The 18,243-nt window shown below is 27.9% G+C and overlaps 1 protein-coding gene across 1 annotated transcript in view; it reads right to left on the minus strand.

The window, feature by feature from the left end:
- LOC122271584 (cell adhesion molecule Dscam1-like) overlaps positions 1 to 18,243 on the minus strand; it is a 384,849-nt gene that overhangs the window by 239,725 nt on the left and 126,881 nt on the right. The window contains exon 3 of the mRNA XM_071184629.1: positions 14,188 to 14,349. Within this exon, the coding sequence (XP_071040730.1) occupies positions 14,188 to 14,349 (162 nt within the window). The remainder of the gene's footprint in view (positions 1 to 14,187; positions 14,350 to 18,243) is intronic.

The following is an 18,243-nucleotide window of genomic DNA, read 5'->3' on the forward strand; positions in this document are numbered from 1 at the left end:
CCCCAATTATTCTAATAATCACATTTGATTTACCTTTTTATAACTAACCAATAAGAGTTAAGAGAAATTAAAAATTTCACGGGGATAGTATTGATACATAAATATATAAGTATTGTGAAGATGTCAATAAAAACAGTCTTTTCGTGTAGAAAATTAATGGTAGTTGGAGCCTTAATGCTAGAAGGATTTTTTTTTCGAGACTTTAATGGAGAACTGGCAGGGAAAAATTCTCATAGAAACGCGTTTTGTTTACGCAATAACATATAGTGATGGCTATTAAATTATTGAAAACTGCTTTATTTTGTTAATAATAATAAAGTTTGAAAAGATCTGTAAGATTTTTAATGCAGGATTTACATATTTAGCTAGGCAGAAATTGAAGATTCTCTCCTTATTTAAAGTGTTCGTGCAATAAAAATTAAGTGGGAAAAGTTTATTTAATGTTTCCATCATTTAAAATCTCTAATCAGGTCTCATATATTTGTTTCGGTCTCATATATCGGAATATATGAATTTATTACAATTAAGGATTAATTATTATAAAACTAACAATATTTTTATAATATTATATTAGAATATTACTATAATTATAGACAAATTTAACAGAATTTAATTTCATATCTAGATCATCATAATCATAAACTTCGCAGATACCCATGATAAGATCTTTTTGACCCTGTTCAACTTAAATTGCTTTTATATTAGTTTTTCACAAAAAAATGTTGGAACTTAGTTGAATAACCTAGATGCTTTAGTTACGTGATACTGAGAGGCGCTAAAATACTACAAAATAGAACCAGTACAGGCTGAAAATATACTGCAATAGCATTTCCGTAACTACTGAGCGAGTGAAGCGAGTGACTCATCTTGAGTGCTCAAGATGAGGTCAATTTTACATCATTTACTGTTATTGAAATACAGAAATTTGAAAAAAAATCCTATTACAAACTACTGAAACAGCATTATGGTATGATAAAAGTAACTCCATTTGCATTTTACTTGATTATCTTTTTAATGCAAAAAAAAAATCTATGTTTGATCAACTTGTATTAATGATAGATTCTTCAAGGTTACAATAATACCAATATTTTTGCTTCACTTTATTTTAATTTTCTTTTTAAATGCTATTTCGTCACAAACTTTTAAGCTGAACTGATTTTCTATAAAAATTATTGCTAACTTATGGAGATATCACTCAAGTGAAGCAAGCTTTTCTATGAAACTTTCTGGCGAAAGTTTTTAGTATGACTTGATTCTTTTTTCTAACAGAAAGTCTACATTTGCGTTTGACCTCCTTATCAAAGGCAATGCAGAACTATTTACACGTCTTTTGCAAATTAACTTTGTTAATTTTTTAATCGATGATGGGTAATTTTAGTCAAGTGCGCGTGTTTACGTTAATTTAAAAAACTGTACAAACTGTTATAAATATTTCAATGACATTTGCTCCTTCATGCAAATAACTTTCTACACTGTTAGAAATTTCTCGGAAGAAATCGTTAAATAACAATCTATTGAATGGTTATTTTACCACATTTAATCAAAACATTCAAATAACCATAAATAAAATTGTAATCAAACTGTTACATTTGAGAAAAACTGTTTATTAATTTATTTCACCTATTACGGTTAAGAAACTAGAATTTTATCGCACCCACTAGAACCACCTAATGAAGCTACTTAGTTCTTAGCAACTGCGTACATATCATAGCCTAGCGGACTTAGCTGTCAATCTCATGACCGGCAGAATTGAAGTTCGAGTCCTAGTGTTGATACCACACTATTTCCTCCATTCCCTTCAACACATGAAGAATTTCCTGTGTCCGGCACTCTCCAATGCCCATTATCTTACGAAAAGACAAGCTCCTATCTCTAGTTAAATAATACATTTTTTTTTTTTACGTTTTTGGAAAATACTAGTTTTAAATGGTTAAAAAACCGTATAATTTTGCATTCATGGTTTTATAACCATACTTTTTGTGAATGGTTTCGAAACCATAAAGGAAAAAAAATGTTCTTTACCATCAAATTTACTGTTAATCGGATGGACAGACAGCTGCCAGTTATTTTACCATAATTTTAGAATGAAACTTTTAACAGTGTACTACAGTGAATAAAAAAACTACTGTGCATATTTTGATATGTTTTGTTTTTTGTATAATTACTAACATTATTTATGACTAAAGAAATATATTTAAATATTACGTACATTAAAACGTAACTAAAGATAAAAAAAGTGTTAACGTATGGACTAAAATATCTTGAAGTTTCTAAAATCATGCACGAATAAGTTTGGAACTTAATTTAACAAACTCTTACTGCTATCGACAAACTTCAGAGGTCTTTAGGGCTTTACCTGACGCTTGTTACCCTCCCCCGGCAATAACTCATGTTCATTTAATTTTCAGCTTAGCCCTATACCATTAAGAGGATTAGAAACGGTATGATAAGCAAGCGGAGTCTTTAGGGTGCTAGGTTTACTCCAACATTCAATGTTAATCCTTTTTAAACCTTTATTTCATCGATCTTGCATAATTTAGGAGACTTTTCAACATCTCTTTAAGAAAACCAACTACTTATTATCGTGGAAATAAATGTTACTATCAATGTAAGGTGTTTCATTAAAAATGAATTATGAATCAAAGCTTTCAGAAACGCTTTCTAGTTTTCAGGATTATGAAATGTTCGTATGTTGATGTACCAACAACTAAGTCTTGGATGGTATTTTAAATCAAAATTTATTTTTAACAAATCAGGAATTTAGATTTAAGCTTTTAAATTTATTTCTATATCTGCTGCAATATTCATAAATACACCAATATGTATTTATATTTATGTATGGGAAATATAAAATTCTCTCTAAGAAAATATCTTCTTCACTGAATTACACTAACTGGATGTTCTTCAATGTATTCCATTTCATTTTATTTTATATCCGCTGACCGAACAGCCGACCCAATTTAGGGTTTTGACTACTATAATTAACTCCGTAGCCTTGTAAATTTGAATCGATCCAGAAGACAAAGAAACACCAGTACCCCCAGAGGTATAATTTGTGATGTTAACATTGAGAACTTTGAGACTCGACAGATTTAACGTGCATCAGTCACCATTTACAACACGGCTGGCGGAAATCGAACCCTCGATCTCTTGGACATGGGCCCAGTGCCCTACCAGCCAGGCTATCCCGATCCCAAAGTATGGCATTAAAAAAATTATAGCATCCTGATCAAAAAGGTAAATAAATAGAAACATTCATCATTATTAGTAGCGCATCAGCTCAGAGTGAACCCAGACTTCTTCATCAAATCAGTTTTGATACATATTATCTCACACAAATAATGATTAAAGACACAGCACACATGCAAGTTATTGGATTTGCTAAGCCTAACAAGGATAAATTATTTTTCTTATGAAACAGTGTTTTATTTTAAAGAGGGAGCTTTATTTTCAAAACAAATTGAGTAAAAAAAATATTTAGTAACAAAAAGTGTGCCTAAGACATGCGTGAAAAAATCCTCGAAAACTTGTTATTGTAGGCATAAACTATTTTACAGAAAAAACTTGAAATATTCATCGACAAGGCAGAAAAAACCTGCTACTGTAGGTATCAACTATTTTACTAAGAATAAAATTCCACTACCGAGGGGAAAAACTCAACACTGGGTTACGAGGTTACACTGGTACAAGGTAAATATAACACAAACTATATTGCCTTGTACAAATTTAATGAAATGTATGTTTTCCTTGTATGTTTTGAACTGGTAAAATAACCGTATGCATTGATAGCATATTTAAAATATAAATTCTAGTTCTAACTTCTTATTTGCAATGCTAATTATCAAAATTATCTAATTATTAATTTGATAAATCAAAAGTTATTATAAGCGTTAAAAATAGTATTACATTGCGAGTTAAGCATTGCAATTTAAGATACTAACTAATTGTATGGATATGTGAATATGTAAAATTACTTTATTATAAATATTCTGAATATTTACCAAATGGTTCGTATTTGGAATGCATGCTGCACCGAGAAAAAATGTATTTTCAAAATTGCCAAAATATGGTAAAATTAACAGCGTTCCTGACTCCATAGGAAAATCAAAAAGCTCGGTAGTTTTTACAGAAGCACTTTGGAAATTATTTTGGGGAAACTAACAATTAAATTTGAATAACTAAGGAATTATTAGGAATAATTAACTGGGTGACCATGGCACAGAATAGACCAAGAAGGCAAAAACTTATTGGGATGGTCTTGGACTGTCATAGGCTGTAGTGCCCAAGAAGGAGAAGAAGAACATTTAAATGTGGCTTTAAAATTTGTGATAATAAAATTGTGAATAAAGTGTGTAATAACTTGCAAATGGGATAAAATTTTGTAATTTTAGTATCATAACTCAGAGCACCAATTACTCGGTTAAATATACTTTTCAGTTTTAAATTTTTTATTAAATGGAGGGTAGAAAGAACTATAATTTTGAAGATTAGAAGTCTGCAGAGTATGGGTCTTTTTTACCAAAATGTTCACACTGTGTGCATTAGTTTCTCTTGCTTCGCTATAAAAAGGACTACTCTGCCAGTTTATTTTAAATTTCTATAATTGATGTTATGCAGGAAATATTCAATAACTATAATAATTTTTTGAGAAAATATGATTTTATATCTTTTTTAGCGGTGTCTAGCTTTTATTTATTTCCTGATCTATTTTATTCAAAACAAGTTAAAAGTGATATTCTCTGTATTTTTTTCCTCTTATCCTAATTTGCTACAAAAGATTGTTCGCTGAAATTACATTTAATTACATTCAATTACATTTTGCACTTATGTAAGCCATATACTAGATGTGAATATCGCCCAGAAATTTCAGTCCTGACAACACTGCAGAAATCAGCACTTGGATATTCATCGATTTACTTTCAATGCTTGCCTGAAGTTTGTTTTGAGCAATATTTTGTGATATTACTCAAAATTTATGTGCTTGTAATTTTCAACACATCAGTTGCAAGTGCTTCATAAATTTACTTAAAAACTATACTTCTTTTTCTACGTCTAATTTCACTATGTTTGTAACTTTTCATCGATAATTTTCATTTCATAATGAAATATAATTTCGCAAATAACAGTAATTCAGTACAAATATCAGTAATTTTTCTTATTTGTTTTAAAGACAATTACAGTAAATATCTTGGAATCTTTTGTTGTAGAGCTGAGTCGTCTTCTACTCATTGTAAATTTTAACCTTAAGATAATAACAATATTAATTTAACATGCTCATATTCCATAGTATTAATGCAAAAATATGCATGTTGACTTGTATTTTTAACCACATAGGTTATGTAAATATATTTTATATTTTTATAACTCGAATTTACTATATATATATATATATATATACATATATACATTTATTTGTGCTGTTTTTTTTTCAATTTTCAAATTTTTTTTTTGAATTTAAAATAAATATGGTTTGATATTTAANGATATACATACATACATGCGAGTGTGATTGTATAGATATAATGATATAATTGAGACATTAACTTATATTTGGAATCATACAATTTATAAAATGTACTATTAATTTATATTCGTAAACATATAAGTTAAACGAATTTGAGGATACTAAGCAAACCAATCAGTAACAGCTGTTTCCAATAAGTAAGCTACGTTCAACATCGAAGAAGGAGCTGCTTACAGCAATTTTAGTAATCCGAATTCAATTGAATTGGCTTCATCAGCTGAACTGCTAGAAGTGTCAGCAAATTTGTCGAACACTCTAAACGACGGCCCGCACATTGGGCCAATGTGGCCAATCGATAGAGACATGCTTTTCCGGTTCAGAATCCTTCAAGTGATGAGGCCAATTATTATCGGTTGACGTGCCTCGCTGATGGAATGTTCCGGACCACATAATCAGAGACCAATTTACCCTCTAAGCGGGGAAAACCGTTAGCGAACTTAATAGAAAACACTTCCTAAAAGTCGCATTTGATGGATCTGTTGGAAAATTGCATTTCTTTAGATTCTGGATTTAGGAGAGAAAAAAACAAGATAATTCAGCTAATTTTTTTCTCTAAAATTAATGAGGTAGTAAAGATGAAGGATTTCTACAATAAATACTTTCTTTAAAAAAATATATGAGGACAAAACATAACTATTACTGTGCCAAATTCCATGTTTTATCCACGTCGAAAATTCTGGCGTTATTTATTTTACTCTTCCCTCATTTTATACAACTTAAAAAGAAATAAAATATTTATGGTAGAAATGTTCTATTAAGCAACATATTGCTGGTTTGTACATAGAATTAGATTATCGATCTACCATAGCGTAGATGAAAGCATGTTAACAACGGCAATGCTTGAGTGATTTTATTTGCAGGCTATTTCAAGCAACTACACATTTATATATATATATAGATTTTAAAAAACGATCTGAAATTACAGAGATTAGTTGCAAAATAACTTCGTAAAAGGTAAGGTACGTAAAAAAAACATGTACAATAAAGTTAAAAATGTCTGTAGCATAAAATTTGAGGATGACTTTAATCAAAAATTAATTAAGAAAGGAAGATACTGAACAAAGTACTGAGATTGTCAAGGGACCCTATTGTAGTTGGTAATTAAAATTGCAGTTAATTTGTGGGCTTGAATTTAAACTGAACTACCTTATATCTCTAATGCATAAATTCATTTTGAATATATAACTGAAAGTATAAAGTCTGAAATAATTATTTAACTATTACGAACTTTTAATTAAGTGTTTATGGAAGCATTTGCTGTTATCATAATACATTGATTGGTATATTAGAAATCTATATTAAGATTTTCAACAAAATAGCCTGCTTTTTCAGAACTAACATGATAGAAAAGCTATAAATTAACAAATGAAATTGAATTTAGTTCAAAAATAATATTATTATTAAGTATGTCATTGTTAAGATTAAAATTCAACAATTTTCTTTTGAATAAATCATTGCAACTAAAATTAACTTTACCTTGCATGAAAGCGTGAAAAATAAAGCAAATTAATGATATAATGTTATAAGCAATGCTTGTATTGGTTTAGTAATAAGTGTTTTATGGGAAAAAATACATCATGGATGCAAGTAGAACTAATTAAGGATGTATAGTTATTGAGTTGCAAAATTTTAATGCAGTACAAGAAAATCAGAAAATATCGTAGAGACAGCGAAAACCGAACGAATGTTTTAAGAATTAATTTCTTCCACTTTGAAAAAGTTTATTTTAACAAGCAATTTATTATTGATATTATTTGTTCAGCACAGATTATGAGTTTGTCTCTAACACCAGGGTTTAAATTTTTTCGGCCTAATTATGTTTATTTAACGAATAAATCAATGGCACTGCTCGATCAAGCATTGGACTGACTACTTCTTTTTGTTGAGGTCTTTTAAGTGAAATCAATACGCATTTGTTTCTAATATGGTTGAGATGCGAAATGTCTTTAGTTAGTCCCATGACAAAAAAGCTCTAAGCCTTAATCAGTTACGACTAACCCATAATCCATTCTAGCTGTTGCAAAGGGAAGTAATTCACTAATTGATTAAATACCCACGAGATTTGAACCTAGAGAATGCTCATACTGTTAAAATGTATAATTTATTTTGAAGATTTAAGTATTGATTCTTCAAATCTATATTATATAATCATTTTTTACAATAACTTTGAATTTGAATTACTCCTAATTCATATAGCTTATGAAACAAATAAATTATTTAAAAAAGGTGTAATAAGTTATTCATGGAGATTACTTTTCTTCTCGCGTAATTCATCTAAATATTGATGTACAAAAAATAATTTTCTACATAAGTGAATACAAACAGAATTTTATTCATTTAAACGCTAATGTTCCAAATTCGGTTTTTTTTTCTTCCCAAGATTTTCTTCCCAAAACTAAAAAAAATCTATTTATCTTTAGATTCTCTTAATATTTTTTTTGTTCTTATATTGTTCAACTTTAATATATTCGTGTCTAATGTAAGATAATGTAAATAAGATATAATGATACCATGATGAGGATAACTTTATGCCCTGAGAAAAAAAATCATGGTCAAAACTAACAGAACATGATACAGGTTTCTGAGGCTATCAGTACTCCGAAAAAGGAAAATAAATTTTATTGAAGTTAGGACTTAACTCTAATTAGAGATTCTGAAAAAGTGGTTGAAGAGTGTTAAAGCTAAGTTAAACATAATTATTTTATGCTAAATTGAGCCAAACATCAACTAAAAACCATTCATTTGTGTTTTATTAACGTAAATGGGATACATGAGACCATTTTATATATTTTTTCTAGGCACTCTAATTACAAGCAAAAGTATATTTTGACATTTTTTATTACATAAACAACCTAATACGCACTAACAAAAATCTGTTAGATTCAGAGCTGTAAGCTAACGCAGAGAGCTCGTATAGCTTTTCTACAATTTGTTAGATTATCGGAATTATATTTGATCTAAAATGTAAATTCCGAAAAATATTTGTTTAATTTTTTTAAAATTCTTATTTGAAAATTTATCAATAAATAATTTTATAAATTGAGTAAATTTTAGTGCTGAATAAGTGTTTCTCTTAGATCTAAGTAACCGTAATAAACTGTATTTCATAAGCATAAATTTTAATGCTAAATATTATATTTTTTACTTATTCTGATCTAAATAAATTCAAAATGATTTAAAAGCATGAAAAATATACTTGGAAAAAGTTCTGCGACAAAGGGTTTAAAAAGACATTAACTAACAACATAAAATATCCACTTTATTTAAACGCAATATCGCTTACATTTTTATCAATGTTTTATTTTGTTACTACAGAATATTTCATGTATGCCCTCCAAAAATAAAATGCTTGTTAAATAAATTTGCTCATGATATCTATTTTTGTTTCATTTAAGTAATTTTCTTTAACTTGAAGAATTTGCTTGGAATAATTATTCTTTTCATTCTATTATGTTACTATATACGCTACATTTGAATTCATTACTGCTAGCAAAACTTGCAGTTAGTCTTTTAATTAGTTACAATTGTTTAATACACTGCTTGAGTCCTTTTGCCAGCACAACAAAACTAGAAAAGGAAAATTGATAAAAAAAAATTATAATTATGCTATCGATGTAAAAAAAATTCTATTTTAAGCTATCTCATATGACCTCTTTTATTATATAGTCAAAATAGATTTGTTTACCAAATTTTTCGATCAAATCTGCTAATATGTTATCTCGAAAATGCATGAACTCCATTTATATGGTATGATAAAGTTTCAAAAAACTACATAAAATCTCTAAATAAAGTAGGTTTTTCTTTTTTCACTAAAAACATCATGTATCTAATAAAATATATAATAAACAAGAGCGTAAATGATAAAATAAATATTGTTGACAAAGTTGCACATTTTCTATGGAGCATTTGTGAAAAACTTTTTCTATTTCCTTCCTATAAATCGATGTTTTGACAATGACAAAATTATTATATAACAACAGAAAACACTGAGCAAACAAACTGAAATCTTACAAATGTTTCAAAGAAGATGAAAAATATTTGTATTTTTCTAAATGTCAAATATAGTTTGATTCATATTTTTCAGAAAAATAAAATCTATCAATAGAATAATGAAACGTGTTTTTATGTTCAAAATAAAATATTTCTATATTTTCATGCTTCAAAAGCTAATAAGAAAGCGCAAAGGCTTAGAAATTTTTTAAAAATATTTAAGCAAAAAATATATAGTTTAAAATTTTTGAAATACAAAACTGCTTTAGAAAATGTTTTACTAAATAGTTGTTGAAATAACCAAGTTGGCGATTTAGTACATTTTTAAAAAAAAAACTATAATATATATTTCATTTTTCTTGCAAATATTTATTTATATTCTTTGTAAAATATTGTGTTTCAGAGTACTACAATCCTTTTCTTTATCATATACAGTGCGCAAAATAAAAACTTTTGATTAATTACTATGTAAATTAGAATAACAGATACTTAAAAATTCGATTTCTCAAGAATATTCGATCAATTAGCCTTAAGTTTTGTGTTTTGCCATTTGAAATTATATTCCTAAAGATGTTGTTAAGAAATTTAAACCTTTCACTTCAAAATTCTTTCGACCATAATAAAATAACAAGAAATAATAAATATTTACTAAAAGTTATTTTTTGCATGGGATTATCTTTGGAATAACGAATTTTATAATTGTGTGCAAAAAGTTTTCAATTCACTTAGAAAGTTCTCCAGATATGGCGAAATACGCAAAAAGTAAAACTAGCATTAAATGGTCCAAACTCTGTAGCGCTCTCCTGACCGAACTATTAGGACCATATTTTCCAGCAAATTTAAGATTACTAGTCGAGAATCTAAGATTGAGTCCAATTCCGATCATTAGATCAAAAATTATTCAAGATGGTCCTTTCTTTTGCGCACTGTACATCTCAATAAATAATTAAGGATCTATTTTTTCGTAAAAAAAATTATATGTTAACTAACCGCTTTAAACAAAGACAATATGACGTTAAATGTTTAAAACAAAGGCAAACATAGAGCTGGGGTATACTTTTGACATCACAACGTTGTTGAGCCTGAGGGTTTCATTATAGAAACTGCAAACTCTTGTTTTACACGAACTCTAGTTTTTCAATTCTTGGCTTTGTGACATATTTTTTGACTCTTAAATCTCGTTGCTATTTCCCTTCATCCACAAGTCCTTCATCTTATCATCCATTCACGCGTTATGAGAGCCAACTCATCGGTGAAAATGTGAGTAGCTTAGACTATTTTTAATCCTAATAACATTTTGAGTCAACTCATGGAATTTTGAGGTTTGTCTTACCTCTATAACAACAATTCATGTTTTGTTTTTCCCCGTAAAGTAAAAGTTAACTGTTAACTAACTGTCAAAAGTAAAGCTTTTGATACGTCGAACATTTCAAACCAACAACGGAAAGCATACAGCTGGCGTGTACTTTAGACATCCCAACATCGTTGAGCCTGTAGGTTAATTTATAAAGACAAGTTTTTATGAGTAGCTTGCTTTTTTCACAAATTCTTGGATTTTTCACGAATTTTTGACGCTTAGAGCTCGTTACGAGTTTCATTCATCCACGCGTCTTTCCTCCTATCATTCATGAGCGCGTCATGAGAGTCCAATCATTGGTGAAAAGCTGTGAAGTTTAGAGTTTTGACTATCTGTAATTCTGATCATATCTCGAGGGTAACGCGTTGAAATTTATTATTTTAATTAAATTTTTCATGTAATTTATTTCAATTTATCATTTGAATCACTTAGCTTTTTTATTCAGATTTTATATGTTACAACTAACAGCGATATTTCAGAGGAGGGAAAATGGTCAGTCCCAGAAAATAGATATTTGATACAAATTTTGTACCGAGGAAAATTTGCTGCTACAGAAAAAAGTATGCACTCTTTTGCCTGACTGTTGTGTATTAATCCCATATGGTGGTAGAATTTACCTCTTGCGTAGAATTGGTAGAATGGGTATTGATTAGAATCGGTGGTAAAATTACCTCTAGGGTAGGATCGGTGGTAGAATTACCTCGTGCGTAAAATCGGTAGTAAAATTACCTCTTGCGTAGTTTGATTTTGTGCGCAGAATTTATCTCTTTCTCACAAGATTTCATATCTTCACAGAAAATTTAATTTTTGTACTTTAATACTGCTGTAAAACATGCACTTCCTATCGAAGCAAATTTTTTGATCGCATAAAATCTTATTCGTACTTTAGCTCTGTATATAAGATAAACTGTACATTGCTTGCATAATGAAAGTAACAATAGGTCGTTTTTATTAATTAATGAGCATAGGTTAATAACAATACAAATATTATACAGACATATTATACAAGTATTTAATTTCATTAATATTATACAAATATTTCACTTCTGATAATTACTAATATTTGTAAAATATATATGAAATAATACTCCATTATAAACCCAAATTAAGATCAACATTTAAGCTAATAGGGTATGGGTCAAGTAATGTATTATTATCTGAATTTATAAAAATATCTAAAATAAATTTGTTGATTTATTTTTTAATCCCTCAAGTAGTTCTCAAGGTGTCTGTTTTTTTAAGCAATTTTTATCTCATTTTTATACTAAAATTGTAATGCCACTTTTAAGTGAAAAAGCAAATACTTTTAAATGTAATGAAGGTATTTGTTCTTGTAAAAGGCCATGAAAAAAAAAGGGCCATGGCATTAATGTTTTGTCAACAATATATAATGCGTTTGAATCAAAGTTAAATGAAGGCTTTTATAAATCTGAATTATTTACAAAAACTTTATTCTTTGGCATGGAATTCCTTCTTTTTTGAAAGCATGATATATTTTTTAGCATAGTTGTGATTTTCGTTCCAATAAAACTGCGTCTTTTACAAGACATCCGTGAAAAGACTTTACAAATTATAGGATGACTGTGATTTGTCACTATATAATGAATAAGGGAAAATAAAGTTACATTTTGTATTTTGGTGATATGTCTAGCATTCTTCTGTGAAAAGCAGAGACGTTTCACTAATAAAAAGTAGTTGAAAAAGTAAAATTACAAGATTTTGATATACCAGAACAGCAATAGATAATGTGCTACGTAATAGCACTTTCTCTGTGAAAGTTTTCCTCATTTTTGTAAATTTCTCAAAAAAAGCTAGTGAAAATACCTTCTTGTGAAATATGGGATAACATTTCTGAGATATTAGGGTAGAGATATTTCTCAATAATAGAAGATTTCTTTTATTCAGTAAAAAATTTTCTGAACTAAATTTTTTTCAGAAAAATGGAATAATTTAAGTCAAAATGGTGCTTATGATAAATATCCATCTGCTATAATAGTAGAAAAATAAGATATATTATTTTCGGTTATGATTATTAAGAAACTTGCTCAATAGTATGACATTCTACATTTATTGGATTTGAAATTTAAAAGCAAATTATAATTTATTACAATATCCTTTTTAAAGTTCTGTGAGAAAATAAGGCGAATGGACCTATTCGTTACATACTGTCCCAATTTCAATTTATTTTTCACTTATTTCATCACTGTTCTTTAATTTCATAATAAAAATAAATGTTTAAAGCAATAATTTTAGCTCTAATAGAAATTTTGTCATAATTTTAGTGAATGAAATATTTTTAATCAATGGGAATTTTAAAATTTTACCTGAACAGCAAAGATTTTAATGAGTTTTTTTTGTCATCCAAATTAATTGCTGCAAATATAAATTTAAAAAGTAAATTTAAAATTCAAAAAATAAAAAAATAAGAATTTAAAAGAAATTTTAAAAAAAATAAACAAAAAAAGATGGATCAAAAAATGGTTATTAGAATAAGAATTGAACTATTTTAATAATTATCTATAATGTCATAAAAATTAAAACAAAATTAGAAATTTAAACTTATCAGTTTCATAAAAACTGTTTTTTTATTAAAATTCTCAATGGCTAAATATGGAGTCTTCGGAAAGACTTAATTTAAAATACAACGCAAATAATTTAAGGAACACACCTTTTCCATGTTACAAAAAGCTAATTACCTTTGAACTATTAACGACTATCATTACAGTTCTCAACGCAGTTTGAAAGAAATACTACACTTCAATGAAACTGCCTAACATCTGCAAATGGTGACTGGCTTGTCGAAGGATAATGCTCAATTTAGTATACAATAATTATGTTTAACTTAAATTTATTTCCCATTTTTATTGCAAATTATTTTTGCATTTATTGGTAAATAAACTCAAGGAAAACGTCGCACTTGTTTGGACTTTCCGATTAGGCCCAAAATTGCTTTTACTGAGTAATAATAAAAAAAAATGTCTCCAAAAATAGGTTTCATGCATTCACCTGCACCGGACTTAGTTAAATTTATACAAAAAAGCAGAGGAAAGCGTTTGTACGCAAAATAAAGATACTGATAAGAAAAAATTATGCAGTATTATTGAATTATTTAAGTTACTGATGTACTCATTTGAAGGATCAAATATAATAATATAACATTTCATAAAAAATCGCTATATAACTTCCAGTAGTATCGTAGTTTTTAAGAAATAAGAGGTAAAATACATTTATTGTAAGGTATAAAAAATATCACAGCAGAAAGGAATTTAACAGATGAATAGACAGCAAAAATGGGATATTATTATTAATCATTTACCCGCGTTTTTATGGTGAACTATAACTAATCCATCATCTCTCGTCCATGAAGTCACTGTTAAAAATTCTTTTATAAAGTCAGGTACTTGGCATTTGAATACTGCAGTGTTGCCATGGATCACGTATTCATCATATACATGAGCTTGATATTCTTGAAGAACAACTGTAAAAAAAGAAAAGCATGAGTTATAGTAAAGCACGTTCAGGACTAAATAATTGCGTTATTAAATATTGATACAAAATACTAGTCGGATGTCTAAGGCGAAATATAATTTATGATGCTTTTCTCCTATTTAGATTGAAGCTATTTTAAAGCATCTTATGTGTGTTTTAACAGCAAAATATGAATATAAACAGTGTTTTAAAGTTAAAATACATCAGAATGTTTTTATGGGATAATAGATTCTAAATGCTTATTTAGTGTTAGAACCACCTCAAACATGTCATTCTTACATAAATTATTAATATCTAGTTGGTTCTTAATATCCATGTATTCAAAAGAATTAATCAGCAACCCTGATACAGTAAACTGCGTTATCATTGGATTATTGGAGAGATGTTTTGCAAACTAGAGCAGGGATTTAAGTTTTTAAAGTGCTTTTTTGCATTTTGTTTTGTGCTCTTTGCAATTTTTTTTCAATTTTAATGTACTTAGAGCCTCCGAAACTGGGCAGAATCTCCAAATTATATTGGCTGTTAGGACTTTTATGAACTATTATTAAACAAACTATATCCGTCTTTTATTCCTGTTTGTTTTTAATATTTTATTATTTTATGTCATTTTATACAGCCAATCCAGTTCTGAGTTTGCGACTATCAGCGTTCAACTCAGTAGCCTTGGAGTTTCTGATCCCAATTTAAGACTTGGGAACTCCTGGTTCATCATTGAGTCAAACTAGACTGAACGGATGACGGATCTAACCTGCGTTATATTACACGGAGAGAAAAATCTTGCCCGATGACATGGAGATTCCAACACATTATTCGTCTACCACTCATAATTTATGAATTATGAGTGGTTTATAAATTATTCAGTCAATTTTATGAAGTTTTTCCTTCAGCCCTCACTACGTTTGTTGAGATCAGAATTCGTATCGACCAGCCAACCCTAGGATTCGAACCTGGGTCAGCTCTTGGGAGATGAGCACTCTATCACCTGCTCCCCACTGCTTTTTGCTTCTTTTTCAATACAATTCTTAATTATGCTTACTTAAGTTTGCTTTTTATCTTGTTATGTTTACTTATCTGTTCACGTTTATATTGCGTGCTTGATGAATTTTTTTTACCATTTGTTCTTTATTTCTTTTTGAAATATTGGCCTACCTGATTTCTGTGGATTGAAATTCCAGACAGCCAAATGTAACAACATAATGATAAAATTATCATATTTGTTAAACATCAATTGCTGTTTCGGAATGAATAGCATCCTTTATAACTATCAATCAAAACAATCAAAAGAATAAAATTACTGAAAACTCGAATTAATAAATATTCAATATGTTAAGAATTAAATTCGCAATCGTTAAAAATCTAATCAATTCAAATTGTCAAATATGAAATTCTTAATTGTTAAAAATAAAGCAAATTCACATCATTAAGAATTTATTTCAAATTTCAAAAAAAGAAAAAAGCAACTTTTTTTGTATTAATGCAAACATTTTAACTAGCAAAATAAACATATCCTAACATCTAAAAATTATTAATTAATTAATTTCTTATATTGAGTTCATTATATTCTTTGTTTACGTATTAATCAAGAAAAATTTAAATTTAAAATATTGAAACAAATATATTTTTTAAAATAAATGTTTTGATCCTTTAAATACATTCATTTTAACAATACAATGCATTTGGGTATTATAAACATACACTATCAAAAACTTGTTTAAAACTGTCCAAAATAGTTATTCTTTTAAACTTTTTTTTTTTTGCTTATAAGGGGTGTGCTAAAATATAAACATTGAAATTCTTTCCAAGTTTTTCAGTCTTTCTTTTATGAAAATAGAATGTGATTATTTTTACAGTAAATTTGAATGATATAAATTTTCTGCTTCAACTTAAATATTTGAAACATTCTATGTGTATGAATGTTTTTCTACTTTTAACTCCCCGAGCATTAAACTCCTGGGGTAACTCTCTACAAATTTTTCCCTTCAACTTCACTACGTTTGTGTTGGATAACATGTGAAAAACTCATTTCCAGTACCCTGCAGAAAAACGTAAAGCAGTGAAAACTTCTAAGTTGAGAATTATTTTAGTTTAAACGTTCGTGTGTATTAAAATATGTGGATGGTTCCCTAAAATAAATGCATCCAAATATAATTTGTCAATTTTAAATAGAACTTTTGCTGTCGTACATAGAGTTTTGATGCATAAACCGTAAATTTGCACCGATAGTTAGTTTATTCTTTACTAACATTTTAATGTTGAATAAGTATAAAAAACCTTTACATCTTTCAACATTTTTCATTATATTTTAAGGAGATCAAAATGTACTTAAAATATCAGTATAATATGTGTGCAAAAAGCCTAAACTGTAAAAAATTATGAATGAAATTCTGGTCTAAAGTACTGGCGCTCAGGATAACGGTAATTTTTACCATAAAATCTATTTTTAACGTAACATTTCACTGAACAAAAAATCTGATATGCAGTAATTTGTACAATAATGTTTAATGTAAAGTAACTGAACCGGTGCAATTAAGTAAATATTACTGTAAAAAAGTGCAGCATGAAATTTTATGGTATTTTTATATGGTACAGTAATTCTTTTATGGATTTTACGGTATAATATATTTTATAAATGCTGCACTCAGGGGGCTAGAACTTATTACCGTAAATTGATACGGACATTTTTAAAGTTAGAGAGCATTTCAGTTATCAAGTACAATTTTGGTTATGTGGAAACAATAAAAATGAGTGCTCAAAATGCTGTCTAGACACAACTCGGTGCTGAAAGACGCGGCAATCTTTTCAACAATAAATCTTCTCAGCAACTTAAATTGGGAAAGAACTCAAAGAAATATTTAAAAAAAACTCTCTAATGATAAAAAATAAATAAAACATGAAGGACCTATTTACTGTTCCGGAGGATTTTCGAAAAAAATCCTTTTGTGCAACAATTGCTTAGATAATATGCTTACATACTTCCTTTTATGTCGATGTAAAATTATATTCAAAACGTTTTTTTTTAAAATTTTTAATTAAAAACTAATCATGAAAGTTTGTTTATGTCAATATTATGAGCTAAAAGGTATTAGAATAAAATGTTATACATTATATAATATTAAAAATGGTTTTTTCTCAAAATGAAATTTTCAGTGATTTTACTTTTTCAAAATGTTCCATGCGTCTCAAGTTTTTCTTGTTTGCGTTAAAACTTAATAAATAGATATCTTATATATATACCATTGGAAGTTAGCATGTTTTTTTTGTGCAAAAGCTTACTGAAATAAATATTTTAGCTGTAAATATTTATTTTTTATTGAATTTTTGAAACTTTTTAGTGTAATTCATTAAAATTAAATTTTTTGAGATAATGCAAAATATTTAATTAATGAATGATGGTAACTTTTATTTATAGGTATGAAACTAGTATCTCAACAAAAAAGTGGACATTTATAATCACACTACATGCGCTTGGGATGTTTTGAACTTAACAAATTTTTCGTTAATTTAAAATTTTAAAAGTTCAAAATAACTACTGAAGTAATCTGCATGAAATTTTTTGCAAAGATTTTTAAATTTGATATAAGTAAATGTTGTAAATTTCATAAATGTAGGATTAATATTTAAAAAATTAGTTTTCAAGGTCCCTTAAGAAGTTTCAAAACTACTTAGCATATAATACATAAATAAATACAAGAAAACACGAAGAAAGTTAAGAAAAACAGTAAGTTTGCGGATATAATCGTGTGGGCTGAAGAAAAGATTATATCTTTTTTTTTCCGGTTTTTTAAATAAAATTTCATTCTTTTTTTTATTTATATATATATAAACTGTTGTTTGTTATTTTTTTCCTTATTATTCCCCCCCCCCCTTTTTTTTTCATATGTCT

Source organism: Parasteatoda tepidariorum, chromosome 8 (genome assembly GCF_043381705.1).
Source record: "Parasteatoda tepidariorum isolate YZ-2023 chromosome 8, CAS_Ptep_4.0, whole genome shotgun sequence".
Classification (NCBI taxonomy): Eukaryota; Metazoa; Arthropoda; class Arachnida; order Araneae; family Theridiidae; genus Parasteatoda; species Parasteatoda tepidariorum.